The sequence below is a fragment of the Varanus komodoensis genome, unplaced genomic scaffold (assembly GCF_004798865.1).
Source record: "Varanus komodoensis strain SLA01 unplaced genomic scaffold, ASM479886v1 scaffold33, whole genome shotgun sequence".
NCBI classification, from domain to species: domain Eukaryota; kingdom Metazoa; phylum Chordata; class Lepidosauria; order Squamata; family Varanidae; genus Varanus; species Varanus komodoensis.
Window position 1 is genome coordinate 1,644,455 of NW_025335817.1, and position 27,395 is coordinate 1,671,849.

General features: G+C 50.5%; 2 protein-coding genes across 3 annotated transcripts; one reads left to right on the forward strand and one right to left on the reverse strand.

The window, feature by feature from the left end:
- Positions 1-6,176: 6,176 nt before the first annotated feature.
- On the reverse strand, positions 6,177-15,789 carry MCEE (methylmalonyl-CoA epimerase). Of its 2 annotated transcripts, none has more exons than XM_044439033.1 (3): positions 15,732-15,789; positions 7,563-7,903; positions 6,177-6,942 (listed from the first exon to the last, which is right to left on the reverse strand). In XM_044439033.1, exons 1-3 carry the CDS (start codon positions 15,760-15,762, stop codon positions 6,790-6,792), a joined length of 525 nt encoding a protein of 174 aa, XP_044294968.1. In that variant the 5' UTR covers positions 15,763-15,789; the 3' UTR covers positions 6,177-6,789. The 2 variants fall into 2 exon arrangements, with proteins under 2 accessions (XP_044294968.1, XP_044294967.1); XM_044439032.1 differs by lacking the exon at positions 15,732-15,789 and adding an exon at positions 13,925-14,422.
- Positions 15,790-18,494: 2,705 nt separating this feature from the next.
- On the forward strand, positions 18,495-27,354 carry MPHOSPH10 (M-phase phosphoprotein 10). The gene is made up of 11 exons (XM_044438978.1): positions 18,495-18,596; positions 19,614-20,304; positions 21,184-21,326; positions 22,101-22,278; positions 22,431-22,572; positions 22,691-22,758; positions 23,599-23,736; positions 23,917-24,027; positions 24,789-24,896; positions 25,804-26,031; positions 27,142-27,354. The coding sequence occupies exons 1-11, from the start codon at positions 18,517-18,519 to the stop codon at positions 27,286-27,288; spliced, it is 2,034 nt and encodes a 677-aa protein (XP_044294913.1). The 5' UTR covers positions 18,495-18,516; the 3' UTR covers positions 27,289-27,354.
- The last annotated feature ends 41 nt before the right edge of the window (positions 27,355-27,395 follow it).

Sequence of the window (27,395 nt, forward strand, 5' to 3'; positions counted from 1 at the left end):
CCCCCCACCGGTTCTTCTATAATCTGATTCTGGGAGATTCTGCACCCTCCAGCCTTCCGGAAGAGGCCGGCCGAGTGGGTCTCAAACCAGCCAGGACCACGTGATACAGCACACTTGCATAGGACCACAGAATTCCACTTGCACACCCATTTTTCACTGGGGTACACAAACCTCCCTTGGCGTGAAAACACGAGCGGCCCTCTTCTGTGATACAAACACCAAAGGCTGCAGAACACTGGGGAAGATGGATTCATAAATGGACAGCACCTGCGGCCAGGGACCCAACTGTCCCAGCTGCTCTGGATGTAGCATTAATGGGAGCAAAGACCCCCTTCTCTTCTCAGCGGCAACATTTGCAGGACTCATATACAGTCTGGCACAAGCGAGAGGGAAGTGAAGCCGGGAAGGGAAAGGAGAAAATCATGTTATAATTTGTCACGCTGTTTACCCAAAGAAAAACGAAGTGGGGAATTTTTAATTGAGTAGCTTCTCCCTCCAGACCTCATTATGTTCGGGAAGAAACCACCGGATCAAAAGCTTCAATGCCGTTGCTACACTGGAGGCACGATTTTAAAACCGGGGAGAAAGTAGGGAGAGAAGCAACACTCGGCTGAATTTTCCTGGCTTTGCCTCTTCATCTTTCCCACTGGAGCGAAAGAAATCTTCGCCCAGTCCACGCACGTGTGGAAGGACCACGCGAGGTCAGGCCCACACTTGGGCGACCTGGGCACAAGGACCTGAATACACTTGGAGCAGGGCTGCAAAGCACCTGCTCCGCGAGTCCCCCGTGGTCCCATACGTGCCCAAGAGGGGCTAGCCCGGTCCGGCGACAAGCCACTGCGCTTCCGAGGTGATGCGCCCATCCATCTGCTACTCTTTCGGGTGCCAAAGCAGTTTTCTGCCGCAGGGATTAGATTGCAGAGCAGAAGCCGTAGATAATCATACGAAGAAGCCCACGGCGCGGTACAACGTGGCCTGGAGGGGTTCTGGCAGGAGGGCGGCCAAGCCGGGGCGCGCCGCACGGAGCGAAGGGGCTGCAGCGGCGGCCAGGAGCTCGGCTCGCCCGGAGACCCCTTCCCCGTCCCGTGCGGAGGGCAGGGGGCGGCGCCCCCAGGAGCCGGGAGGGACGCGACGCCGCAGCTCCTCGCGCGGAGGCGCAGCGTGGCCCGCCAGCCGCAGCAACAGATGGGCCGCGCCGGCCGGGGTCCCGCTTCCCTCCCCTCCTCAGCCCGGCCCGGCCCGGCCGAGCGGGGGCCGCGAGCGCCGAGGCAGGCGCGCGCCCGAGCCGGCTTGCCCGGCGCCTCCTCCCGCACCTGCGCCCGCGCCCCCGGAGTCGCCGCCGCCGCCGCTCCCGTCCCCGCCAGGCCCCCCGGCCGGCGCAGGACGCCTGGAGCCAGGCGGGGAAGGGAGGCTCCGCGCCCGCGCCCCGCTTTCCGTGCGCATTCGGGACCCGGGGCCGCACAGCGCGCTCCGGGGAAGGGGCCGGGGGGGGGGGGGGGGCGGGCAGGGGCGCAGCCGGGGGGCCGGCAGGGTCGGGAACCGGCGCCCATCCTGCGCTGCGCCGCCAGAAGTTTGCGAGGAGGGGGCTGCGCAGGGAGGGCACGGGGCGCCCCGCAGCCGCAGCCGCGGTGCAGAGCGGGCAGCGCGGACCGGCGCCCCTCCCGTGCGAAGAGCGGCGGGTCGCGGCTGCCCGCATCTCGCCTCCCACCCGCAGGACGCTCGGCCAGGACTTCGCCGCGCCGGGGATGGCTGCGCCCCCGCCCCGCTCCCTCCCTCGCGCGCCCTGCGGCGGGGGCGCGGGGGGACCCAGGCAGGCCCCCGGGAGGCTCCGGCGCGGCCCCCCGCCCGCGCGCCCCCGCCCGCCGCCTCACCTGCGCTTGCTCGCCCGGTCCGCCGGCCAGCAGCCGGCCTGGCGACTCCCTCGCGGCGGCCTGGCGGCGGGGAAGCGGCGGGCGCTGCCGCTGCCGCTGGAGCCGAGCTGGAGCTGGAGCTGCCGCTGGAGGGGAGGCGGAGCCGCCAGCGCTCTTTTGTGCGCCTCCGCCGGCCCCAGCCGCGCACCGAGACTGCTAATTAACCCGGGAAGCTGAGTGAGCGCGCCCGCGCCCCGCGCGCCCGGGAACCTGCATGGCGCAGCCGCCGCGCCCCCCGCAGAGCCGCCGCGCTCCCGCCGCAGCCCCCGGCCTGGGGCGGGCGCCGGGCGCCGGATCGGGCCCGCGCCGGCTCGCCCACCCGCCCGAGCAGGTGCCCCCGGGAGCGCTCGCCAGCGCGTGGAGCCGGTGGGGACGATGGGGCCGCTCGCAGGGCGCCTGGAAGGGGTGCGCGTCGCGCAAACCCTCTTCCGCAGGCTCGCGGGTCCGAGTGTGGAAGCGCCGGCAGACATGGCGGCCCTCCGCGGGGTGAGCAGCTCCGGGATGTAAACGGCGGGGGGGAGCGCCGGAGACCGCTTCGCACCTGCTTCCCGAAAGCCTCCCCCTCGCTTGATGGCCAGCGGTGACTGGCAACCCGAGCGCTCGCTTTCGTGGCCATGGTTTAACTCCAACATGAAGCTGGCAGCGTCTCAGAGGTGTAATTTAGCACATCCCAGAATATGTAGCTGCTTGTGCAGCTGCAGGGCTCGAAGCAAACCCTGAGCGGGCACTGTCCCTCGCTCCCCAGTCCCGTGAAACAAACAGTGATGCTCTCGTTTTTTGTCAGAGGGAAACGGCGCCCTGGTGGGCACCGGAGGCATTTCATTGCCGGGCGCGGATTTGAGGCTGGAAGACCAGCACCAGGCCGGACGAATCGTCCGCCTGGCCCACAGTGTTGCTTGTTCTCACTGGCAGGGGATCCCTGGGAGAGAGACCTAATTCTTGCGACCATCTCTGATCACCATTTTGGGAATGCTCTTGGGTTCTTGGTAGAGACTTGAATAAGAACAAAGACCCTAAGGGTCCTCCTGGTTCAGACCAAGGTCCGGCTTTCCCACAGCTGTCTGTGAGAAACGCCAGTAGGGCTGAGTGCAACAGCACCCTCTGGCCCATGTTCCCCAGCAACTAGAGAACATGGGCATAGTGCCCCTGATCCTGGAAGCATTGCACCATCAGGACTTGGAGACATAAACTGACTTCTGTGTTGTGACTGTATCCTGCCCCCTTTTAAACCCTAAGCGGACGGGCAGCTTGAATGCTGGTTGGTGAAAACGTACTTCTTTTTGCTCTCCAGAATCTCTTGCCAGAACTCAAAGCAGTTTACTTCAATCCCCTCTTCCTGCTCTCAGTCTTAGCCCTGCAAGAACAACCCCGTGAGGCAGCCTGGGCGGAGAGTCTGTGAATCTCCTTCACCCCTTGGCTCCAAAGTCACCCCGTTGGCTCCATGGCTGAATGAGGACTAGAGTCAGACTGCCTGAGTCTAGAACCGATTGCCTTGTGACGAGCACAACCTGGGTTTCCTCTGCTCAGAGATGGATGTTGAAGAATTTTCTTGGCTGCCCTTCCATGGATCCTCGCAGTCTTGTTTTCCAGTGGTTAATCTGGTTTATGAAGCTAATTTTATTTTACATGTTATTTCATTTTATTTAAAATGACATTACAAATGAAAGCACAGAGACCTGCTCCTGAGTGAAAGTAGAACAACTGCTCAAGCGTTTACAAAATCAGCCCTTAATGAAGTTCCTGACAACTTGGGGTTATTACATGTTCTGTACATTTTACACTGAGGACGATAAATTATTCAGTTTTGACTGAAGGTAAATTTATAGCAGAAATCAAAGTTTACTTTATCTCTCTCTGCACTACCGAAAGTGCTATATAAAATGTGAGAATTTAATGTGCTCTTAATTAAGGGTGCTATTAAGGAGGCGTTTATGCTCCCCTTAAGCAAAAGCATAAAAGCACAGAAAGAGAGGGAATATTTTACCATAAACTTGATAGTCTATTAAAATGCAGATAACTGGGTGAAAAATTATTTGAACACAGGGAGATGCCACCTGATGGGGAGGAGAAGCCAGAATTTGGGGCGCTTCCTAATTGCCTTGTTCCTGGACCCATTACTATTGCAAATGAAACCCATCAGAGTGTACATTTAAAGGGGAATAAAGCAAGCCTTCATTTGACCAGATGCCCACATAGGAAAAGGATATCTGCAAAGCGGACACGGTCCATCAAATGCAGAGTTCTGTTCATGCCAGCATGGAGAACTCACGCGCAGGATAGGTGCACAGAGACCAGTTCCCCAGCAACTGGTGTAAACAGGCATCCTCTCTCCGATCCAGGCTAGAACCGCCTGATGGAGCAGCCTGGGAGAGCCTTCTCTCCCAAGAGTGTGCCCAATCCCCTTTTAAAGGACTTCTAGAGGGCTTCCCACTGCCTGCCTTAATCTCTCTCCGTGCGGTTTCATGGGTCCTCACACCATGAGAGAACAGAACGGCTTCCTGTTCACTTCTCTCCACCGGCGCCTGGCTCTGGCGCATCCCACTTTAGAACACAAAATACAGGCACAGTTCCAGGCCAAGTTGCTCCCGTGGGTAGTTTCAGCCAGGAAGACACAGGAAATAAATTCACTGATGGAGAACGTGATGGGTTGGATGCATTCAGCATTCTCTCCAATCCCATTTATTTGATGAGTCTACTCTATACAGGACTAACGTTATATATAGCCTGGTGTCCCTTTTAAGAGATCCGAACGTCAAAATCTCTATGCAGACAATGAGGACAAATCCAGATGTATCAAGAGAATGGCCAAGTTTTCGAGTTCCTCAGAACTCTTCTCAGGCCGGAGACCAGGCAAGCGCGGTGGGAGAGAACCCACGGTCTGGCAACCGGCCATAGTCCGACAGCAGAACGCGCAGGTGTTGGGTAGATTCATTTGGATTACTGCAGGATGGACTTAAGGTACAATTCTCTGCATTGCTCGAATGGAGAAAATTTCTGTAGCTCCCGACATGCAGCCACAGTTTTGCACTGAGAATTTTTGATGCCGAGACCTTACTGGCGGTTCCCTCCTGTTTTCTGAAAATATAAAAGCATAGTCGCGTTTGTCTGTAACACTAGTAAGAACCCACGCAGAGCTCCCATGACATGGAGCGCAGAAGCCGGCAAGATGGTTGGTGGGAGACAGCGGGCCATGGAGAGGAGGCGGTTTGCGTGTGCATTCGAGGGGCGGCTCCGTGTTCCTAGGCCATCCACCAACTGACGCCCGCATCATCGGCAAGGGTGCAAGGCACGATCCAAACCACTCTGCAGCTTAGTAGCTGACAGGAATGGTCTTCTCACGTTCCCTTCATCCTCTAAAAAGAAACCTTTCATTCCTTGAGACTGAGCTCTGGAGAAGAGATCCCGGATCCTGAAAAGGTTTACAGCTGGATCACACAGGGACCTAATCCCATGCTGTTAAATGTTTCTGCGCATCCATTCGTTTGGCCTTGCATTGCTTTCCCTTTGCCCAGCTCATTCCTTCCTGGTCTGTGCACATGTGTGCGTGTATGTGCGTGCATAATACTGCATCAATCCAAGAATCCTGTATTCATTTTCGTTCATTCATTTGGTTTTTCTTACAAAGAAAAGGTAACCCTCATATTAGGAAAAAAGCATCTTCTTTAAATGTAGATCCGTTGATGCAGAGGAGCAGTCCGGTTTCTTGAGTCAGGATGCAAGCGTTCCGAGTCATCCAAGGGCTGATTATATCTGACTCACTGATCAGTAAGACACTTGCCAAGGTGTACAGGCAGAAAACATTGTCGTCAAACCTACTTACATGTCCATTCCGTGCCAAGGGGACGCTTTTATAAAATGAGCTCAAGTGTTGCTGGAGGCAAAAGACCTTGAAATATATGACACGAGCTGTTTCCAAGGGCCCAGATTTCAAACAATGCTACATCTTAAAACTAGTCCTTGGAGAGAAGGGGCGGCTGGGGAAGTTCTCCTGAGCAACCCCCAGTACAGGGGATGATTTCTACCCTTCTCAGTTCAGCGCAGCCTGCACGGGGGCATTTCCAAGCAGATCGTACCCTGAGATTTTGGGGGGTATCGTTTCTGATTTTTTATGCTCAGGTTGTGCCTGGAGCCTCACCCAAATGGGAGGCATCAGCCTCGAGCCACAAAGAAATCCAGAAAAACTTGAGCAGGTTTAAAACCACTTGAGTGCCATCTCTGATCAAAAGACAGGGTACTTCTGCCTAAACTAGAAAGAAGAAACAAACAGAAATGCATGGGTTTTAATTACCATTCATAAATTAAAGTAATTTGAAACAACAACATATATATTATGCTTCTGTTGGTGTCATTCACTTGGAGCATTAATGAAGATTCTGTGCCTTCCACGAGGCTTTTTCCCCATAAATGTGCATTTTTACAGCATCCAAATGGCGCCTTCTTGAAAAAGAATGGTACAGTAAGGAAGAGCTTAGCAATCACAAGCACACCAAGCATCCCATAATTGAGGGAACCAGTGAATGTGATGCTTGGAGAATCCTGAGAATGGGGAATTCAGGAAATCAGATGATTGCATGCTGGTTCTTTCTTAAGGGAATACTGGAGAGAAGCCGACTGCCTCTCCCTCTCGCGCTCAGAAATGTAGAGCAGAACGTTGAAGGATGACCTAGAAATCTATCAAACGGATGCAAAATTATGCCCAGGAGTGGTGAGGCAGCCGGAAAAATTCTCGGTATGCACCAAGCTGCACAGACCAAAAGAAAACCTCCGTGAACAAAACAATCATTGTGATTCTGAAGAATATGCGGCCCCCAATTGGTGCCCCTTCCCACCGCAGTCTGGATGCTCGCTCCTTGCTCCCACCGCGAGGCTGGATCCCATTTTAGGATTGCTCCAGCTCCACCAGGACTCCGTCACAGTCCTTGGGGTGGAGGAAAACCACGGGCTTCCCATGGGCACCAATTCTGGGCTCTTCCGTCAGCAGGCGGATCTTCTTCTCCTTCAGCTCCCCTATGGCTTCCGCAATACTGTCCACCTTGAAAAGGGAAAAGGGGGGTGCTTGAAGCAGAATTATTACTATATCGTGCCCCATAAGATGGCAGGATCCCCATCCTAAAAGCTTGGCTTTGTTGAAGGAGCAATTGCCGGCAGTGTGAGTTTGGAGCTAAAATGCACCAGCGGTTTTGCATTTTGGACCATGTCCTTTCTGGCTTTGGCCCACCCGCACAGCAGACTGCAGCCCACAAAGATTCTCTGAAATAGGACTTGCCCTCAGACTAAAAGAGCCCTTCATCTCTAAACAGATGAAGAACACGAGAGCTGAAACCTAGCTTGTGATGTAAAAAACAGGCATTGCCCCCTTCTTTCTCATCCATAAGTACAGCTTTGTGGTGAAATGTTCAGATGTCACCTTAATGAAATGTTATAATAATAATAATAAATTGAATAATAGAAATGTTATAATAATAATAAAAAAAAATGAGGGCTAGAAACTTGACCCATCCTCCTTAAAAGGAAAATCAGAAACGAACGTGAAATCCTTGGGATTCTCAGGATTCCAAAAAGTCGCCTCGCCATGAAAAAGCCCGTGCAGCTTTTCAGCGAAGGTCTGCTTTTTAAAGCTTTCCAGTAACACGAACCCCGGGAGCATCGTACCTCCAGGCAAATATGGTGCATCCCCCCAGACTTATTCTTCTGCAGGAAGCCTGCAATAGGGCTTTTCTCCCCCAGCGGGTGCAGCAGCTCCAGCTTCGTGTTCCCCAGCTCCACAAAGACGGTGTAGACGCCGTGCTCGGGGAGGGGGGTGACCTCGCTCACATGGGCCCCCAGCACGTCCCTGTACAAAGCCGTGGCCTTTTCCAGATCGGGCACGGCAATGGCGACGTGGTTGAGCCGGCCCAGTTTCCACAGCGAAGGGGGAGTCTTCTGGGCCACGGGACCAGAACCAGAGAACATCCGCCCCGCTGCAGCTGTCGCCTGCGACCGGGCGAGAAGCCCTGGGGAAAAACGGAACAGGGCCCATTTATAATCTCTTGGCGCTACATGACAACAAAATCAATGCCTGCGAGGGCCGGCGCTGACTTATTACATTAAGGGATTATGTTGCAAGAGCCTCACAGACACACATCTGGGGACAAAGGAGTAGCAAAAAGCCTCCGGGCTGCCAGTTCATGCCGGCTGCTTTACACGGCCCTGGTTCGCACGGAATCCGAACTCGTGCTGCCGGCTGCTGGATTCCGGTGGTCCTGACGTGTGAAGGAAGCCCAGTCGCTAACCACGGTCAACCCAGAAAGGCAAGTCATGATTTCTTGTTCGGCTGTGAATGCCGGGTTGTTTAAGCTACAGTTTGTTGTTATGTGCGAACCAAGAACCATGGGTTGTTCTGCCGAGCGACAGATGGCAGGCAAGAGAGGTAAAACCCCCAGGTGCGCTGCAAAGGTGTTGAGGATACGGGAAGGAGCAAACGAAGTGGGAGAGAAACAGAGAATTCAGGGACTGAGAACCTGGTTTGCTCGAGTGACGGTCAACAGACCCCAAGTCAACCGTGAGGCCAGTCTGGAGTGCTGGTGAAGACTGCTGGACTGGGACTGAGTTCTAGCCTCCATTCAGCTATGGAGCCTACCGGTGACTTGGGGCCAGTCAGACCCTCAGCCCAGCCTACCCCACAGGGTTGTTGCTGTGAGGATAAAACGGAGGAGGAGAATCGTGTAAGCCCCCGTGAGTTCCTTGCAAAAGGAAGACAGGTGGGATAGAAATGCAGCGCGATAATATGGTGCTAAATAAACCCTGTGTTGGCAGCACGTGTGAACTTGGCCATGAGCTCAAGTCTCGGGGTCACCTAGTTTAATATTGTGGGGACCGACTCGGAGCCGCTGTCCAGATGGCATCAGGTCCTTCCCAGCCTGACCTGGAGATACTAGCGAGAGAGATCTCCGGCGTGCTGAGTACGTGCTCTCCCGCCGAGCCACGGTTCCCCCAATCCTTTTGATCACTCCTTCCTCCGAAAGTCAGTACGGTGCCTGTATAAAGGGTCGGAGCTGAATCCGGGAGCCCCAGTTCCCATCCCTGTGCAGAAGGCAGGGAGTCAAACGACCTGAGCATGGCCCTCAGGGACAGGCGGCCACATCTTGCCAGAATGAACCTGGCTCACCTTTGTGCATATTCCTAGCAGAAGGCTGAAGCGGTTGCTTCGAACTGCAAAAGGCTAATTTGGCCCCGAGGGCGTTACATAAGAAGGCCTTTAGGGAGACCTGCCCCCAAGAAGCCCCCAGCTCATATCTGAGAGGGCCCCAGGTTAATACCCAGAATGCAAGAAGACTCCAGACTGTTGGATTTGTAGTTTGCTTTCTTGGCCTGCAAGAGCAAAGCCAAGCCTAACGTTTAAGAGCTTAAATGTCTTTTAGCACTTAGAGATGTATCATTAATCCCAGAATCCTTGGCATTTTAAAAACTGAACGCACAGACATTTTTATTTTGGGAATTTGGTTTTTCCACTTTAAACTTTTGCACCTATCCAAAGGCAAGCTTTAATCCTTTGCGTGCTTATAGTAACGCAGTCACGCTTTAGCTTAGCCTTTTACATTCAAGAAGCGCGCAGGAGAAAGCCAAGGGGCAACTACATCATGGGTGCCTTCCGGGCCACTTGACCGTCTGTGTTATTAAACATCTCCATGAAGCCACTGGGCGAGCTCACCTGGAGCTCCGGAGTGAGATGCCATCCAGGTATGCAGGTGGCACTCGGCTCTTCGTCACCTGATTCCACCTTTGAACGCTGCCGGAGTTGATAATGGTCTGGATGGGGGTGAACACACGGAGGTGTCAACCAGTGTGAAAAGGAGACTAGGATGTCAGGACAGCGTCACCCTCTGCCAGAAAGATCAGACCGTTGGCTTGGGAGAGTTTCCAGACCTTACACTGTCCTTAGATTCTCCGGGGAGAGCAACTGCGAGCAGTGTCCTTGCACAACTACCACAAGAATGTACAAAGCCAAATGGAGAAGTTCTTCTCCTCTCCCACCGTGCCAGAACCCAAAGGGAGCTGGAGCTGGCTGGTGAGAGGTTCAGGATGGATAAGAGGATGTCCAGTTCTGGGCACCAAGGTTTAAGAAAGAAAGATGAAGGTAAATTAGAAAGGGTCCAGAGGAGGGCAACAAGAATGATCCAGGGTTTGGAAACACTGCTTTATCAGGAGAGATGGGGCATGTTCAGCCTTGAGAAGAGAAGAGTGAGGGGGGACATGAGATCCCTCTAGAAGTACCTCAAAGGCTGCCACAAAGAGGAAGGTCAAGATCTCTTCTTGCTGATACCAGAGTGTAGGACACAAAATAATCAATTCAAGTTGCGATAACCAACATTGAGGCTGGACATCAGGAAAAGCTTCCTCGCTGTCAGAGCAATGCAACAGCGGAACTAGCTGCCTAGAGAGGTGGGGGGCTCTCCCACACTGGGGAGATTCAGAAGGAAACTGGGCAGCCTGAGTGGGATGGTGTGACTTGGTGTCCTGCAGCAGCAGGGGGCTGGACCCGGTGGCCTTCTGGCCCCTTCCAACTCCGCTATTCTAGGATTCGATGATTAAGGCCTTCCATACACTGAGTGCCATCAAGCGATGGAATTTGCTACCACAGAATTTAATATTGGCCACCAATGTGAAAGGGCTTTAAAAGGGGATAGGCTACTTTTCCCAATCGCTCTCTCCCACCTCCTTTACTGAGCAGTGTGACTACATATGCCAGTTTCCCGGGAGGGTACAAGGCACCTGGGTCCCACCGCCAGTGTCCAAGAGGCAGCAGGGAGGCTGAGATGTGGACTTCTGCTCCAATTTGCTGCTTCGGAAGTTCGCATCCCAGCCTGGGCTCCTCACACCCCATTCCTGTCCCTGACAGTGTATCCTGAAAAATATTTTGGTGCTCTATCCGGATCAACCCGGTTTTTCAACCTCTCTTAAAAAGAAGGGTCAATCCACGAGGGCTGGGATATGAAGCTTGAGCAGTTTCTTCCCAATCACCGGGAACAAGTCTCAGCTGAGTCAAAGAAATAAACATTCTGCTTTTGTGACCATCAAAACCCAGCTGCTTATTAAAATGACACCTGTTGAGCTAATAACTTGAAACGTGGCATCCATGGTTGACCTGACGAGTTGCTCTTTTGTGCAAAATTTCAAATGTGTCCAGTCAAAAATTGCTACAGGAACAGCAAGTTAAAAGGGGTACGAAACGATGCCCCGTCACTTTTTATTCCACGCGGTGGCTTGGCAAACCCTACGTCCCTTTCAAATTTTGGTGAAAACTATTGAGGTGGGTTTTTTGGATGGTCAACCAACTTTCATCGGTTTGGTGAAATTCTGAGCAGTGGCTCCAAAGTTGTTCAGGTTTTTCTCTCTCATTAGAGAGAGAAAGCAGCTGTGAGGCCGCTGTGAAGTATAGTGGTCAAGTGTGTGGGACTGGAAATCCATGCGTGCTCGGCCATGTTGGGTGACTTTGGGCCAGTTGCAGACTCAGTACAACCTACCTCACAGGGTTGTTGTTGTGAGGGTAAGATTACAAGGAGTGTTATGTAGCTGCCCGAGTGGGGATGTTCAGGTGGGGTGGGAATACAGAAAGATCAAGGCCTCACACCCCCTTTCTGGAAGCAGAAACACGGCCCAAGCGCTCTGACCTTTGTGTGGAAGGAAAGGATGTACAAGGATCCCATCTCACACCTGGGTTACATTGGATGCACAATCACACTTGTGTGTGTTCCTTGAGAAGAAGCAAGAAACACTTATTGTCCACAGAGGAACATCTCTTGGGGGATTTTCGAATCTTGAAATGAAATGAAATGAAATGAAATCACGGTTACCATTAGGGTTATAATCCTGCTGGTCATAGAGATGAACTTGCCAGTGGAATAAGTTAGAGGGAAGGAAGCATTCTTGATGCATGACATCACGTGGTCTGTGATTCACCGGGACCCTGTGAATGAGCTCCCTCTCCTCGGACAGCCCTGCCCGTCTCCCTCCATGAGGTTGCCAACACTATAATTGCAAACTCCCTTTTCAAAAAACCAGGAATGATGCAAAGAGCTGAAGTCCATCTCCTGTTGCCTCAAGCTGCACAAAGCCAGGAAACTGGAAACTGGAACCTAATACTTTAACTGAGGTGCCCCATTTATCAGATACACACTCATGAACCGTGCTTGTTCACAGGGCTTTTCTTGGTTATCTGGATTTGGCTGTGAAAGACCTGGCGCTTGAGCCGAAAGGAGACGGCCTTAACTCTAGACTTAAACCAGCAGGTTTTTTCCTCACTAAATCAAACTCTGAAATTCCCAGATGTCCTACACCAGCCTAAACTTTTATAGCACAAAACCCTTGGTGTTTATCTTCCCAGCTGTTAAGCACACTGTAAAACATCTGATGCTTCACATTCGCTAATGTGTTGAAATGGAAATATGACTAGGCAAAGGCATTTTTCCACCCAAAATTAAGCGTCAGAAGAGGGCCATGCTACACATTCCCTTATTGCTAGGGGAGCAGCTGCTGCTCCTTGCCTATTTTACGATGAACCATGTGGAAAGACAGGGCATCGTTGCTCCAGATTCCAGGAAGCTTATGGGGTCAGCACAGTCTTGGGCCCAGTTCAGCCAAGCACGGTTGCGGGGTGACCAGAAGGAAAGGAACAGCGCAGCCAGCCCCAAAGGCATGTTGAACTAGACACTCAGAAGTGAAAATCAGAGCAGGCAGGACAAATCTCCTTTCGATTGTCCCTTCCTTTCCTCTGCAGCACCTTCGTCCAGGTGCTAAAGATTCTGGGGCTGCAGCTTTTTTCACACACTAGTAAATTTGGCCCCAAGCTTGTATCCGATGCACCAAAGAGACGCAAAAGAGGAGAAACGTTTGACGAAGAAAAAGGCTGAAGTGGAATGTGAATGTCTAGTACTAAGGAGCATAGAAGAAGTATTCTAGTGGGTCTGTTCCAAAGGAGTTCATTTGGAATTAAACCACACAAGGAAAGTTTTGCTGCGGACTCCCTTGGATGTTTGACATAGTTTATTCCGTATTTTCAGTCGAGGTTTAAAAAATGGGGAAGCTGTTCTTTCTGGGAGTTCCCAAGCACTCCGCTCTCTGTGCAGACTAAAAGCTTTCTCCGTTAGTACTAGAAGATGCATAGCTTGGGGGTTTCCCCAAGGGTGCCCCCACACAATTAGTCACCCCCCCCCAACCATTGTGGTTAGAAATTCAAAGCAAAATAATCCCTTTCCTTATGTCTAGGGAACTTGGCAGAAAGAAGGCCAGAAAGGGGTACAGGAGCGCAATGGAACAGATGGCGTAATTGTGAAGGAAAGAAGAAACAACTCCCACATCAAGGTTGCAAGCAGAGATTTTGCCCAAATGGCAGAACAAAGTTGTTCGTGTTCATGGGAAAAGCCCAGCTTTGTCCAGATGGAAAACGGCACCCTGGGAGCTGCCCACCCCTTTCGACTAGTCAGGGCCTGAACGTTTTCTTATTCTGAAAGACTTTTGTGCGAACTCACACCGATTAACCTGCGCATAAGTGTCACTGAAACAACCGGGACTGCCTTTTGAGTAGACACTGTATGGGATTCTGCAATAATTTTACTGTTTTTGTGCCAACAGATTTCTCTTGCTTTAAACTCTTTTTGTTTTAGACGTGTTGCTTTACACCTTTCATAGAGTAATTTGATCCCTTGTTTATGGGACACCACTTAGAATAGCAGAGCGTATACATTAAAAGACAAATGTCAAGGGGAAAAGCCAGTATGAGCAGGAATAGTAAAAGGAGCTACAAAGGTTTGCTTGCTGTTTACATGGCCCTGCTAAGCCCAAAGTAGTGGATTCAGCAAACATCAGAGCAGCGCAATTGCCCCGGAGACCACAAGTTCTGCTTCACACACACACACAACAGCAATGGAAAAGTCTCTGTGCAAGCCAATTAGAACTCTTCTTGAAGCAAACTGACAGCCGATGTAGAGACCTCGACACCTGGACCTCGGATAAGGATAAGGATGCCAAGGACATACCTGAGGAGAGGCCCTGAAGAACATCACCAGGTGGCAGAGCAGATGGTGGAACCAAAACAAAAGTATTTTGCTTTGCAAAAACACAGTGACCGACGTGACTGTGCACAGTAACGGCAATTTGTAGAAGCATCGGTTCCCCTTCTCCCAGGAAGAGAACTACTCCCACCTGTGATCCTATTTGGACAGAGGGACAGGAATCCATGCTCCGGTAACCTCTCGTTTGGATTACTGCAATGCACAGCCTTTGAAAACACCAGGAAAGATCTGTTCCCGGAATGTCCTGTAAGGACGCTGGCCTAGAGGGCCTTGTGAGCCAATCCAGCAGGACCCTTCTTATGAGGTGTGTAAGCCCTGACAGCTTTCCTTTCATGATTTCCACTGTCTGGGAGGCTAAGGTCATTTTCGGCAGCCCTCCTCTGTGAAAAGTGGGTGGCTGCTACGGACAGGGGCTTTTCAGTGGTCGCTCCCATAGTGAGATGTTCTCCCCAGGAAGCCTTGCTTGGTGCTCACAGAGTACAGTCTTTTCAGCACTAGGCGAAGATCTTTTTATATCCCTTCTCCAGGAACCCTCCATGAAAGAAATTAGGAGAGTAAGTACCCGGAGGAGGGCTTTCTCTGCGGTGGCGCCCAACCTATGGAATTCACTCCCCAAAGAGGTCCGCCTGGCACCGTCGTTACTGGTTTTTCGGCGCCAGGTAAAGACCTTTTTATTTAAACATCATTTCAATTGTTAAAACATATGATCAGGCCATGGCAACTTCTTCTTCCTTCTCTTTCTCCTCCTATATTTTTATTTTATACTGATAATTTTAATTTTATATTTGTAAATCAATGTATTTTTTGTATTTTTATATTTAATGGTAATTTATTATGTACTACTGTATTTCAATGTATTTTATCATGTTGTAAGCCGCCCCGAGGTTTCGGCAAGGGGCGGCATAGAAATGTTATAATAATAATAATAATAATAATAATAATAATAATAATAATAATAATAATATATCTTACTCCTTTGGTTGGTATTGTGTGCAGATGCACTGTTGGGATTTTAGATCTGTGTGCCACTGTGGGATCTTACTGTTTTTATTTTGCTTTTTGCTTTTGAAGGTGTTATACTATGATTTATCGTGCTGTATTTTAAGCTTTTCTGTTTGCAAACCACCCAGACAGATTTGCATATTTAAAGGAATCAAATGCAATACAGCAAGAAGGTAGCCTGAACAGTAACTGTGTGTTTTTTTTAAAGAACTAAACCATGTTAAATTCTTTAATCATGGGAATTGCATGTAGTGCAATACATATTTATTTATTTATTCAAAATATTTATATGCTGTCCTGTCACAAAAAGCCTCAGGACAGCTTACAACATAAAATGTAAGATATGGAGGGCACTCGGTTGTGGGAAAGTGACCGAGCTAACTAGAGGATTATGGAATTGTGATCCAATACATACGGAGCCTAAACGGTTGGGAGAAATGTCGGTTGGGGATCATGGGAGCTGTAGTCCAAATGCATACGGGGCACCAGCTCGGGGAAAACAACTATGCTGGCTAAGGGATTATGGGAATTGTAGTCCGACATAGAACAGCCTGGTTTGCGGCTCAGCTTCTTGGGAAATGCCCCTGGTACCAAAGGACATGGGTCGGCGCCACAGAGCGGGCAGGTCTTACGTTTCCAAGGGGGGCAACTCCAGCTGTGCAATGCAAGGAGTCTCTTTCTCCGCAAAACCCAGCCTGACCCACGTCCAGGGTGCAAAAGGGCCTCATCCTCACCGCTCGCCTCCCTCCCTGGTCGTGGGAAGACCTACCAGCTGCCCGCGTCCACCTGGAGGCCGCCATCTTTAAACCGGGCAACTCCCGCCGAACAACTCCCGCCGAGCGAAGCCGTAGCGAAGGCCTGGCGAGCGCTGGCAACGGCAAGCCGGCGGGCTCAAAAGATTACCGCGAGGCCGAGCACGGGAAAGCGCCGCCGCGAGGTCCTAGCGCCGCCGATTTGCAGCTCCCTTTTCCAAAGGCTGCTTCTTGGGCCACAGATGCCCACTTGACTGAAAAGCGGCCTGTGGGAGGCGCTTCTTGCTCTCAGTCCAGGCTGCAAAAGCCCCCAAGCTGGCTCTCAGCACGCGATCGCTCTAAACCTCAAATGCTCAAACCTGCCTGCCAGGTGGGCTCTCCTGAGCTCCAGAAAGCAATGCCTTCCACAGTCTCCCTGGGTTCTCAGAGTGGCAGGCAATGCCCACACGCACCAACCCGCATGAATGGCGGGCCTATGAATGGCTGTCTGCCAGGGCGGCCAAATCAAACCTCCATGGACAGATGCAGTATACCAGATGCTGGAGGCGAGATCAGTGGGTGGTGTACGCGTACCAGAGAATTCCATGTACTCGTGTGGTAACCTACACTTATTCTGCACTAGAGGTCCCCCGGAGAAGCTTTTTGGGGGCAGCGGGGGCTTGAAATAGGTTGGGTTGCCGCCCTGCACGATCGCAATTGTTTTTTGCTCCAGCCAGATGGGATGTCAGTCGGCAGCCCCCATCTCCCCTGCCACCACCCCCTCTCCACCTGCTGTCGTTAAAGGTGTGGGGGCACCGATCATTTCTGTGGCATTCCATCCCCCAGAACCAGCTGTCCTTTCGCACACACGATCTTCCAAGTCCTGCCATCCCTACCCCTGGATGGTTCTGTTGGCGGAGTTTTCCCCATCCGAGGGCTTCCCTTCCCCTGCCCCCCGTTGCTTTTCACACATAGGGGTATCCTCAAAAGACAAGGCTCTTTATGGACAGAAATCCCCACCCTGAGCCTTCAGAGCATTTGTAAACAAACATGTGCCTTTTCCACTCTTGTCGGCCTGAATCCCAGATGTTTTCTGTACCAAACAAGGCTCCAGGCTCAGGTTCAGCACCTTCGGTTCCAATCCTAACAGACTTATTGTGCCAGATGCTTCCCGCAACCTGCCTGGAGTAAGCCCACTGAATTAATTCGGTGGGACTTACTTCCACAACTACACACGCAATTGTGCTGCACACTTTGACGAAGGAGATCCTAGTCCACAAACACGTATGCCGCCACAGATGCTCACTGCTTCAGGTGCCCCTGGACTTGGTGTCATTTGTCTTTCCGATCAAAGTGGTGACCCAGCCTTGTTTCTGTGGCTGCTGAAAAATTAAGGGTGAGCCAAGCTGAGAATATAGGTCAGGAAGGCAGAACTTCACAGTAAGATGAGAGAAAGATCTGTTGCTATTTTTAGATTATGACTCCCCCTCCTCGGCCACCCGATTTTCTTTACTGATGAAAATTCAGACCTGCAATAACCCAAGGGAAGAAAAAACACACAGCCCCTTGGAGCACACCGCATAGCTTAATGGTCTACTCTCTAATTAGCTATCAACAGTTCGAAATGATGCATGGAGAGAATTTAAATCAGCACTCCTTTCAGTGCAGCCGAAACTTACACTATACCAACCTCTCAAATCCCTGGAAACCCCATCCTGGAAACATGCACCTTTCTTGCAAAAGAGCCTAAATTTAAAATGCATCTTCTCCAGAGGGATGGTGGGCAGAAGATAATTGAAAACAAGAAATGCATATGGAGAACTCGAGAGAATACAGAAATATATCATAAATCAATTGCACTGTCGTTATTTACAGATGGATGTATTTTGTGTTTCAAATAATTTAATATAAGGCTGACAATGCTCCAATAAAACATGTATTTATTACTGATGTTTTATGGAACCTTATCTGCTAAATGGCCATTGAGACTGTGCACAGCAACTGAGAACAATAAAAGCTTAAAACAATAAATGGAGAAATATTAAAAAATAGTTTTAAAAACGTATGGCCTATCTGTGCAATTTATTTTCCCATTTGGGAATGGTGGGCACATTTTTTGGCTCCCAGGATTTATAGTCTGAATGGGAGTAGCAAGTTTTTAAAGAACTACACTATACCCACGGTGGCTAGAAGTTTATAGGCACTGCAGTCCAACGAATGGAGGGCAGGGCGCTGCGTGGCGGGACTGGTGGATTGGGGGAGAGCCTTCCAGATGTGCTGGACTGCAATTCTCAGCCTCCCGTCTGCACGGCGCTTCCAGCTGCAGCCCAACATCTGGGAGGCACCCAGCAAGGATTTCTCAGTACTTCTGCAGTCTTACTTCCTCAGTGCATCCTGCGGGACTCACTGCCACGCGCAGCTCCGCTCCGCCAGGCACCCTCCGGGGAGAAAGTCCCGCCGAGTTAAATGGGACGGGCTCCACCAGCCCGGGGCTCCTTCCTCGCTTCCATGCCTAGGGAAGGGGGCGCTGGATGCCGGCTCGGGGCATTCCAGCCCCAAGGGGCGGCCGGGGGGGGGCGGCCTTTGCATCCCTTCAGGGCCCCGCTGCAGAGGGGTTGCCTTGGGCAAGCTTGCCCCCACCCCCGTCGGCCCGCCCTACCTCGCAGGGTCGGCCTCACACGGGGCGAACTGGAGAGCGGGGCGGGCGCGGAACCTTCGGAAGCGGAACCTTTCTGCGGAGCGGCGGGAGCCGCCCGGAGCCCGCCGAGGAAGGAGGCGGCGCGCCTGCGCAGGGGGCGAGGTGAGGGCAGAGCAGGGCCGGGCATGGCGGAGCCGGCGATGGCGCTGGGCGCGTGCATGGAGGCGCTGGGCGCCGCGGCGGCGCAGCCCGAGCGCTTCCTCAGGTAGGCGCAGCGCGGGCGGGCGGAGAGGCGGGCGGCCCGGGAGGCGGCGGGGCGGGCGTCGCCTCTGGGCGCAGAGCCGGGCAGGCGCGGGGCCGGCGCACTGAGCGCGGTGGGCGTCCAGCCGGGCCCGCATGGCTCTGCGCGGGGAGCTGCGCGGCCCCCTCGTGCCCGATCGCGGCCGGCAGGGCGCCCCTCGTGCTCCCGGCGATCTCGGCGGGCCACCCAGCCAGGGCGCACACGTGTCTCCCCCCACGGGTGGCACCCCACACCACTGCGCCTCTTTATTTGAGCAGCCTTTCGGATGCTAAGCAAGGACGCCACCTTTTCTTTTGCTTTTTTAATGGGTCGTGCTGAAAATCCGATCCCGTTTAATGCTTGTGATGTCGGAGGCAAGATTTTAATGTTGTGAGCTTAGGGTCCTGTTTGCAAAGCATCCATGAGGGGGCCCGACGCACCCCTGGAGGGAGCGGACTCCACAGCACCCCTATTTCCACAGGTCACTCAGGATGCGATCCTGGGCATACTAGCTTTGGACCAAAAGCACAGGCATGTTCACCTGAAATTAAACCTGGCTGTGTTCCCAGGGGCTTAAGCCCTGGGATTGCAGGATTGTTCTCACTTATCTCCTGGCCCCTTTTCCCTTGTCTACACATGAGATATGAAACCCTGACTGAGAACCTGTGGCCCTTCTTTATTGAGCATCATGAGTTAAAGCGGCGATGATCTTTCTGAGACTAAAAGGAAACTGTCATGAGTGGATGTCATGAAAGGCAGTGGCCCCATTGTAAGCTGATGCATGTACAGATGGGCTGAAAGGGGCCTGCACTTCTCAGCAAGGCTGGCTGAAGGGATGCTGGGAGTTGTAGGGCTTTTTCAGGCTAGATGGGCATATGACTGCTCACACAGGGGCCATTTCTGGCAGTCTTGCACCAGGCAGTGAGCATTACAAAGAGGTACCTTTTATGACCGCTGTGATTTGACTAACTTCAAATACTCTTCTATTTCTTTTGATGCTAGTGTGCAGGAGGGACTTGCCAGTGACTTCACCTTGCTAACAAAAACACTGTATGATTTCCATAAAGCTCTTGGGGCTGATGTTCTTTCTGGGAGCCCTTTGAAGGAGCTGGTGATAGATAACGTCGATGAAGAACACATCTGGCAACAGCTGGAGCTCCAGAATAATGCAGTTCTGGGCTACTTCAAGAAAGCGGTTGCTAGAAATGTGAAGGAGGAGCAAGAGCTCTTTCTGCTCCCCGAGTTGGAGGAGGATGGGTCTGTCACAGGTGACAGTGAGAAGCAGACTGATAGTGAGGAGGAGTTGGAAGGGAATGAGGACCAATCAGCAGAAGTGTTGGATCACAAAAGCGACCACCTTGAAGAGGAATGTGAACTTGGAAAGAGGAGAACTCAGCGCAGAACAACGGAAGGCACTGAAGAAGCGTTTAGTGATGAGGATTCCGATATGGACTTTGACATTGATAAATTTGAGCAGCAAAGCCAAATAGCAAAGAGTACCATGAAGAAAAGAGGAGAGCCATCTATTCTGGATGACAGATTTTTCAAACTATCTGAGATGGAAGCTGTTTTGGATGCAGCAGAAAAAATGGAAAACAAAGAAAGGGATGAAGATGATGGAATAGATTATTTTGACGATGTTCTTTCTGAGGATGAGGATGAGGAAGAGGAGTTTGGAGAAGCCAATATGAAGGTGATGATGTCAAGAAATGGTTTGGATAAAGCTATTGTTTGTTTAATATGCTGTAACTTTGATACATTCTCAAAACATTTAAGAGTGGCTTTATACTGAGACCTTTTTCTGTAACAGGCCAAACTTGTGGCAGGCCTGTGTATAACAGGCCTCCAAGTAAACAAGAGTGACTTTCCCAACAGGGCCTCGTGATGCTTCCAACTACCCTACGCCTGAGCTGGGATAACGAACAGGCCCAATAATCTGTGTCTGTAACTGAAAGTGGGGACTGTGTGGACCACATAAGCAGAAATGCTGCTGAATGTTTCTAGTCTGCCTTGCTTTGCTTCCTTCTCAAAACAAGTCATTCAGGGCCGTTCCTCTTGGGTCCAGTTCACACCCTGTGTAAAAAAAACAACCCTTCACTCAGTTTCTTCTCCTTGCTGTTGAGAGCAGGTTAAATGGAGCACAGCTGTGAGTCGACTCGTGGATAAAGCTTGCCGCAATTTGTTTTATTGTGACAGCCTTTTTTCAGCTGCCGTAATCTCAGGAATCGCTCCTGGGGTTACAGTGTGCTGAAATCCATGGGGATTTTGGAGGAAGAGCAAGAAAGAGAAGGAGGTTGCATGAGACTAAGCTGCCACTTCGCAGGATGTTGCCAAAGCTCTTGTGAGCTTTAAACGAAACAGGCTAATTTGGCCAAATCTGTGTTTGTGTCTCTAGAAAGAGCAGTGGCTGCTCCTGAAATATTTTAAACTCTCATCTGTGTTCTTTCAGGAAGACATTTTGAACTCTTCAGTGTATCCTATAAACAGAGTTATTGATGATTGTGTCTTTACTCATTCCAGTGCCCTCTAACGTCTCGGGCTTCTATAATTTGCTGCTGGTTTTTCCCCCCAGCTAAGTAAAAGTGCTCGTGATCTTAAGTATCAAGATTACTTTGATCCTGTGGATGATCCAGAAGATTTCGTAAGTGAGCACAAAGATGAAAGGAGTGAAGGAGCAGACAGTGGCACTGAATATAGCAGTGGAGCTGCCGATGAGTAAGTTTTTAATCCGCAGCAGCCAAGTCCTACTTTAATATAGTCGGCTTTGAAACAGGAGGTGGGAAATAGTTTGCTAGTCAGGCTAGAGTTCGACACCATTTGGAGAACGGCATGTTCCCCACCCCTGCCGTGGAGGCCATCCTGCAAGGAGGGGATGTTTTTATGCTGTCTTATATAGTGTAGGTTTTATGAAATTATCAAGTGGTTGGAATAATTGCTCTACAAGGAAGATAGCAATTCTAATGACAACATCTGGGATTGTCCCTCTTAGAGAAATGGCTAGTGAGGGGGGACATGATAGAGGGGTACAGAATACATCATAGGGAGAAGATGACTTTTCTTCTTTCTCATACTACTGGAACCCCTGAAGTTGACTGATGGGAGAGGTGGGGCAGATAAAGGGAAGCCCTTCTTCACATAGTGCATAATTACACTAGGAAATTTACTTTCACAGGATGTCATGATGGCCCCAGTTTGGATGGCTGTTAGTGGGGATTCAGGAAAGGCATGGAGGAGAAGGCTATCAAAGGCACTAGTCCTCATGGCTATACTCTGCATTCAGTATCTGAGTCAGTTTTTCTATATGCATTTGCATTCAAGTCCTGCATGTGGGGGCAGCTGGTTTGAAGCTATGTATGCATTGTTCTTCCAGGGTATTCTCTCTGATGTCCCAGCAGGGTTGTTTTCAAGAGTTCCAGTATGAATTAAATACAGAACTGTTTTATGGAACAGAATGAGATCCTCTGTACATGTAATTTTGCTTAACTACAGAACCGAGGAAATGGATGGAATTGAGCAGGCTCAGATGGAGAAGAATAAAGAACTTTCCAAGAGAGTGACATTTGCTTTGCCATATGATAGCGACATGGAAGAAGACACAGACACCTTCCAGGGAAAGGCAGACAGCGCCCCTGAAACGAAATCATCATTTGAAAAAAGACAGGAAAAGGTAATTTGTTGGCCGCATGCACGCGTGTCTTGAAACCTAAAAGTCCCCTTTGAGAGTAAACAAAAATCTTTCCATTTAAAACATTTTAAAATAAGAAAACGAACAAGGCATGAGCAGAGGCAAGGTGTTCTGAAAGCATGGTTCTCTTGCAGATGGGAGCAAAAATTAAGTCCTTGGAAGAGGAGCTGCTGATGGAGAAACCGTGGCAGCTGAAAGGCGAAGTGACAGGACAGAAGAGACCCGAGAACAGCCTCCTGGAGGAAACGCTGCTATTTGACCATGCAGTGAGAATGGGTAACTTGCACGGACACGCTTCTCTTAAATGTTCCTCGCAGGCTAGCACCCAATTAACGCTGATTAAAATGTATTTTAGTAAATACCTTCCTGAACTTTCCATTTGTTGTATTCTCAGCGCCTGTGATTACGGAAGAAACGACCCTTGAGCTTGAAGATATTATCAAGAGAAGGATAAAAGATCAGGTTAATGGGACTAATTTCATGTCAACTATTTTGTTTGTGGGGCAATGGGTTGAGAAACCCAGGAAGTTCTTAGATATGCAGATCAGAAAGGAACAGAAGTACAATTCAAATATCTTGAGCATGTTGTTTGACTGTCCTGAAGTCTGTGCTCTGTTTCTTGAAGAGGTGGGAATTCTGGAACATTTTAGAAAGGCCCTTAGAAATTCAATCGGATGTTTGACTTGGTTCGGACAAAAACCCTGGCATGGACACATTTCTTGTGTGCACCATCCAACAACATCTGACAAACTATAGTTTGTGGACACACACCACATCTGGATTTATCCCTTGGTTTGAAGCTGGTTTGGGAGCTCTGACTTGGTATTCCATTTGAACAGGCAAATCATGGCTTAGGATGTTTCTCTGCTTGATTTTTGGAAGAGTGCGTTGGGTTCTCTGGGGAAAAAGAAAGCAATTATACAAACCATAGTTTGCCTGTATGTCTGGAACACAAAGTCTGCACTTCTGCTGGCTTGGAGTCACGTCATCCTTTCCCCTTTGGGCAAGTGACAGGGTCATCTGAACTTATTCTGGGGTTCGGGACAAGGTAACTTGCTGGCACCCCATGAACAGGCAGCACCCCTGCTGCTCTGCCCCGCCTGCCTTCTGGCAGCTGCTGCCCTTACACCCCCTCCTCGTCCACCCCCACGACCCTCTCCCCATTTTCTTAGCTCTCTCGGGTTTCCGCAAAACAAATGGCAAGACAGGAGCAAAGAAATGCTATGGAGTTGATTCCTTTCTACCCTGCAGCAAACACTATTTTAACATGTCACAGCATCTTTCTGATATATTCTGGCTTAGGCTTGGGATGATGTTGTCCGTAAGGAGAGAGCAAAAGAAGAACCCTATGAGTACAAGAAGCGGTTAACTCTGGACCATGAGAAGAGCAAGCAGAGTCTTGCTGAAATTTATGAGCAGGAATATTTGAAACTGAACCAGGTGGGTTTTGTGTTTTAAATTTTAATGTTTGCTCCCTGTCCTTTCTAGCATCCATCTATAAAAGATTGCAGGTGGTATTGATTTCTCTTGCAGAGTTAATATTTTACAATATGCTGTCTTGCTGTTGGGCTTGAAAGTGTTGGGAATTCTTTTCTAAATCCGACATTTCTCCTGACCCAGAAAAAATCTGACGAGGAAGAAAAGCCCGAGCATACAGAAATCCAGAAAATGATGGACTCCCTCTTCCTCAAGCTGGATGCCCTTTCCAATTTCCACTTCACACCTAAACCGGTAGGTATTGCAATGTTGTCGCTTGGTGGACATAATTGTGTTTCAGAAGGCAATGTTTCAGTGCAAAAATGTTGGGGTGACTCTGTCTGTCTCTGTCTTCCTGCTGATTCAGTGGGGTTGAATCACTTCTGTTCCATCGAACTGTGATCAGCTTTCTGCTGTCCTCGTGTGCCCTGAAGGACTTCCGTGGGACTTCGGTCGAAATGCATGCAGATAGGAATGCAGCTCAACTGGAGCATTCTGGCTCACGGAAGTCCCTCTGGGGTCCCTGGAGCTTACTCCTAAGCTGGCATGGTTTTTTAAAATAAGTTTTATTTAAAATTATAATCCTAAAAAAACAAAAAAAACTACAAACAACATCCATCATCAAAAACATCGAGCCCGCTGGGTCAGCCCCCACACCCTTCTTTTTCCATTTATGATAACTTAAAAACATATTTAAATCTATGCCAAGTCCCGTTTCTCTAGCCAATAATGAAAAGAGTCCCAAGTTTGATAGAAGTCAGTATCTTCTTTCTCCTTCAGTGATAAAGTCAATCTATCCATTTCTGCACAGTCCAGGATCTCTTTTTTAGAATCAGTTCGTCGGTGGGTAGTTCCTCACTTTTCCAGTGTGGAGCGAATGCAATCCTTGCCGCAGTGATTGATTTTACATGTAAACACATTTCTTGTTTACTAATGTCCTCCGGTATAATGCCTAATCTCCTACAGATGCGTGTTGTTTGCTTCAAATGGTAGCACAGCCTTTTCTCTCTCCGCAGCCTGTGCCAGAGGTTAAGATTGTCTCCAACCTCCCGGCAATAACCATGGAAGAAGTCGCCCCCGTGAGCGTCAGCGATGCTGCTCTCTTAGCCCCAGAGGAGATCAAGGTAAGGAGCCCATGGGAGGCCGCTTCTCACCTGCGCTCCGCAGAGAGCATCCCTGGGAACCCTCTCCCATCCCGCCGCTGCGAAGTCCGAGGAAGAGCTGGGGTGGATTTGTCCTGCGCACGTTTCACTGCCTTCCTCAGACTCCTGCGCTTCTCCCCCTTCAGTGAAATTGGGAAGATGGGGATGCATTTCTGTTTGCACTGCCTGCTTAGACGGCTTTCCCGAACCGCTGAAATGGTGTGTGTCAGTCTTATTATAAAAACCATCGTAAGAGTATATCCACACCAGTGGAACCAGAGCGCAAAATGAGCCAATACGAGGGCTTCGGTCTGGCTGGGAGCTGTAAGGGATAAGGAGTCGTACAGAGGCAAGAAAGACTGGACTGGGCCCGCCTGCCTTCACCATCCCGCCCTTCTTCGTGATGCTCTCCCGGAGCAGCAGGGCAGGGATTGGTTCCCATGAGATCTCTGTGCAAACAAAGCAGGCAGGCATCCCAGGGGAGAGAGGCCAGCAGCTGATGTGCCGTCACATGCCTCGTCGTCCCTCCAAGCGGGGGGGGGGGGGGGGGGGGCTTGTGTCCAAAGCTTGGGGGGGGGGGGGGGGGGGGGGGGGGTTGGGGGGGGGCCTTGGGCAGGACACTGATCAGCAAGCTAAAGAAGTGGATGGCAGGGGGGAAATACTGAAGCTGCAGGCTGGGAGGGCAGGAGAGAGGAACAGCAAGGGAAGAGAATGCGTGAGGCTAGGATACGGGAGAAAGCATGCTGCCCTGCTGTTTTCTTAAGAGTGTCTTTGGGGCTTGAGGAATGGAGAGTTTTGCCAGTGCCGTTTGCAGGCCTTTGTGGGTGCTGCAGGAGGGACCCCTGCCTTAAGACATTAGATCCCAAACCCACTGCATTCTTGGCTTTAGGAGAAGAACAAGGGAGGAGACATAAAAACCGATGCTGAGAAGACTTCCACAGACAAGAAAAGGGAGAGGAGAAAGAAGAAGCTTGCAAAGCGCATGAGGCTGAAGGAGAGGGAGAAGCGGCAAAAACTTCTGGAGCAAAAGTCGGAACAAGGTGCCAAGTTGAGCAAAAAAGTTTCCGCTGGGCAATTGAAAAAACTAACTAAGGATGGTAGAACCTCATTGCTTAAGGTAAGTTCACTGAAGTCATCCTGAACGCCTTGAAGTTTCGGTCAGAGGCCTTTGTATGTTGTGCAGCTGACGTGACAGGAGGAAGGAAGATGCAGTTTTAACCAAATCCTTTCCCTGCTCCCCACAAAGAGTCTTCCTTCCTTTCCTGAGATTCAGGCCCAGTTTAGTTAGCTTTTGTCAGAAACAGTCCAATAAGGTCTACCCTGCAGTCAGTGGGACTAGAGACATTTGTGTGTTCTCTGGTCTGATTTGTTGTTCCCAAAGTAGCTCACAGACATAATCAAACGGCAACAAAATCTGTTTAAAAACAAACAATTCAGAGGAGCAGGAATGGTGAGATGCTTGTTCAAACCAAGCTCTTTTTATCTTCCAAAGGCCGGGAGGGAAATGGTTAAATGAGCCCCTTTGGGAGGCCAGTTCCAGAATGAAGGCACCCCCCCCCACCAAGGCCCCCTCCCACACACCCAGGTGGCGTTGGGACCGGAGGAGGCTATCCCCAGAGAGTTTGACAGGCAGGCAGAACCACACAGGAGAAGGCGATCCCTGATCTGCACGGTGCCTTGTTGGCTTGCCTTGGGTTTTATTAAATAACCCGTTGGATACGCTCAGCCTGGTCTCCTGAGACTTGCTAAGCGAGTATTCTCTGTAAATCAACCTTGCGGAACTGCAAAGTGTTTTGGACACTGCCACAAAGACAATTTGTTTAAAAATAATGCCGTAGACCTCCTTGGTGAACTCTTACCCTTTTTAAAGGGCTCTGCTGGAGCAGCTTCAAGGGAGAATGCCAAAGATTCTACCCAAGTTCTTAACCCTCTGTAATAAAGGGAGACGCTCCTTGCGGTGCCTGCTTCTCTCTCGTTAATATGCATTAAACATGCGAGTGTAGATAACGCCAAGCGCCCTGCCAGCTTTTCGCTGCATTGTGGTTCCAGAAAAGGGTATTGCATGACACAACAGCCCGCGGTTTGCCTTCTTGTTATCCGTCGAATACCAATGTGGTCTTGCATGCATTCTGCTGAAACAATGAAGTGGCTGGAACCGCTGCCTGCTTCTTACTCTGTGTGTGTGTGTGTCGATTTGCTACGGAAAAAAAATGTTGCTCTCTTACAGGATGATGGCAAAGACAAGGCTTTGAAGTCTTCGAAGGCATTCTTTTCTCAGTTGCAAGATCAAGTGAAAATGCAAATTAAAGATGCTAAGAAAAGCCAGAAGAAACCGAGGAAACGCGAACTCTCTGCCCAGAAGCTGAAGCTGTAATTTATCACACGTGTACTGTTTTGTATAAATTAAAGTCGGGGTTGTGGGGGTTTTTTCCTACTGTAAGCCTGCAGGGATTTTGTATTCGTTGCTTTGCACAGTTTGAA

What these genes read in the sequence shown, in the direction of transcription:
- MCEE (XM_044439032.1), bottom strand. Translation starts at nt 14,324, where the DNA reads ATGACCTTAGCCTCCCAGACAGTGGAAATCATGAAAGGAAAGCTGTCA. An exon ending in TCTTCAGGGCCTCTCCTCAG is followed by an intron (nt 7,904 to 13,924) that starts GTATGTCCTTGG and finishes GTTTTTCCCCAG; the next exon opens with GGCTTCTCGCCCGGTCGCAG. An exon ending in TGCACCATATTTGCCTGGAG is followed by an intron (nt 6,943 to 7,562) that starts GTACGATGCTCC and finishes TCCCTTTTCAAG; the next exon opens with GTGGACAGTATTGCGGAAGC.
- MPHOSPH10 (XM_044438978.1), top strand. Translation starts at nt 18,517, where the DNA reads ATGGCGGAGCCGGCGATGGCGCTGGGCGCGTGCATGGAGGCGCTGGGC. An exon ending in CAGCCCGAGCGCTTCCTCAG is followed by an intron (nt 18,597 to 19,613) that starts GTAGGCGCAGCG and finishes TTTTGATGCTAG; the next exon opens with TGTGCAGGAGGGACTTGCCA. An exon ending in TCCACTTCACACCTAAACCG is followed by an intron (nt 24,028 to 24,788) that starts GTAGGTATTGCA and finishes CTCTCTCCGCAG; the next exon opens with CCTGTGCCAGAGGTTAAGAT.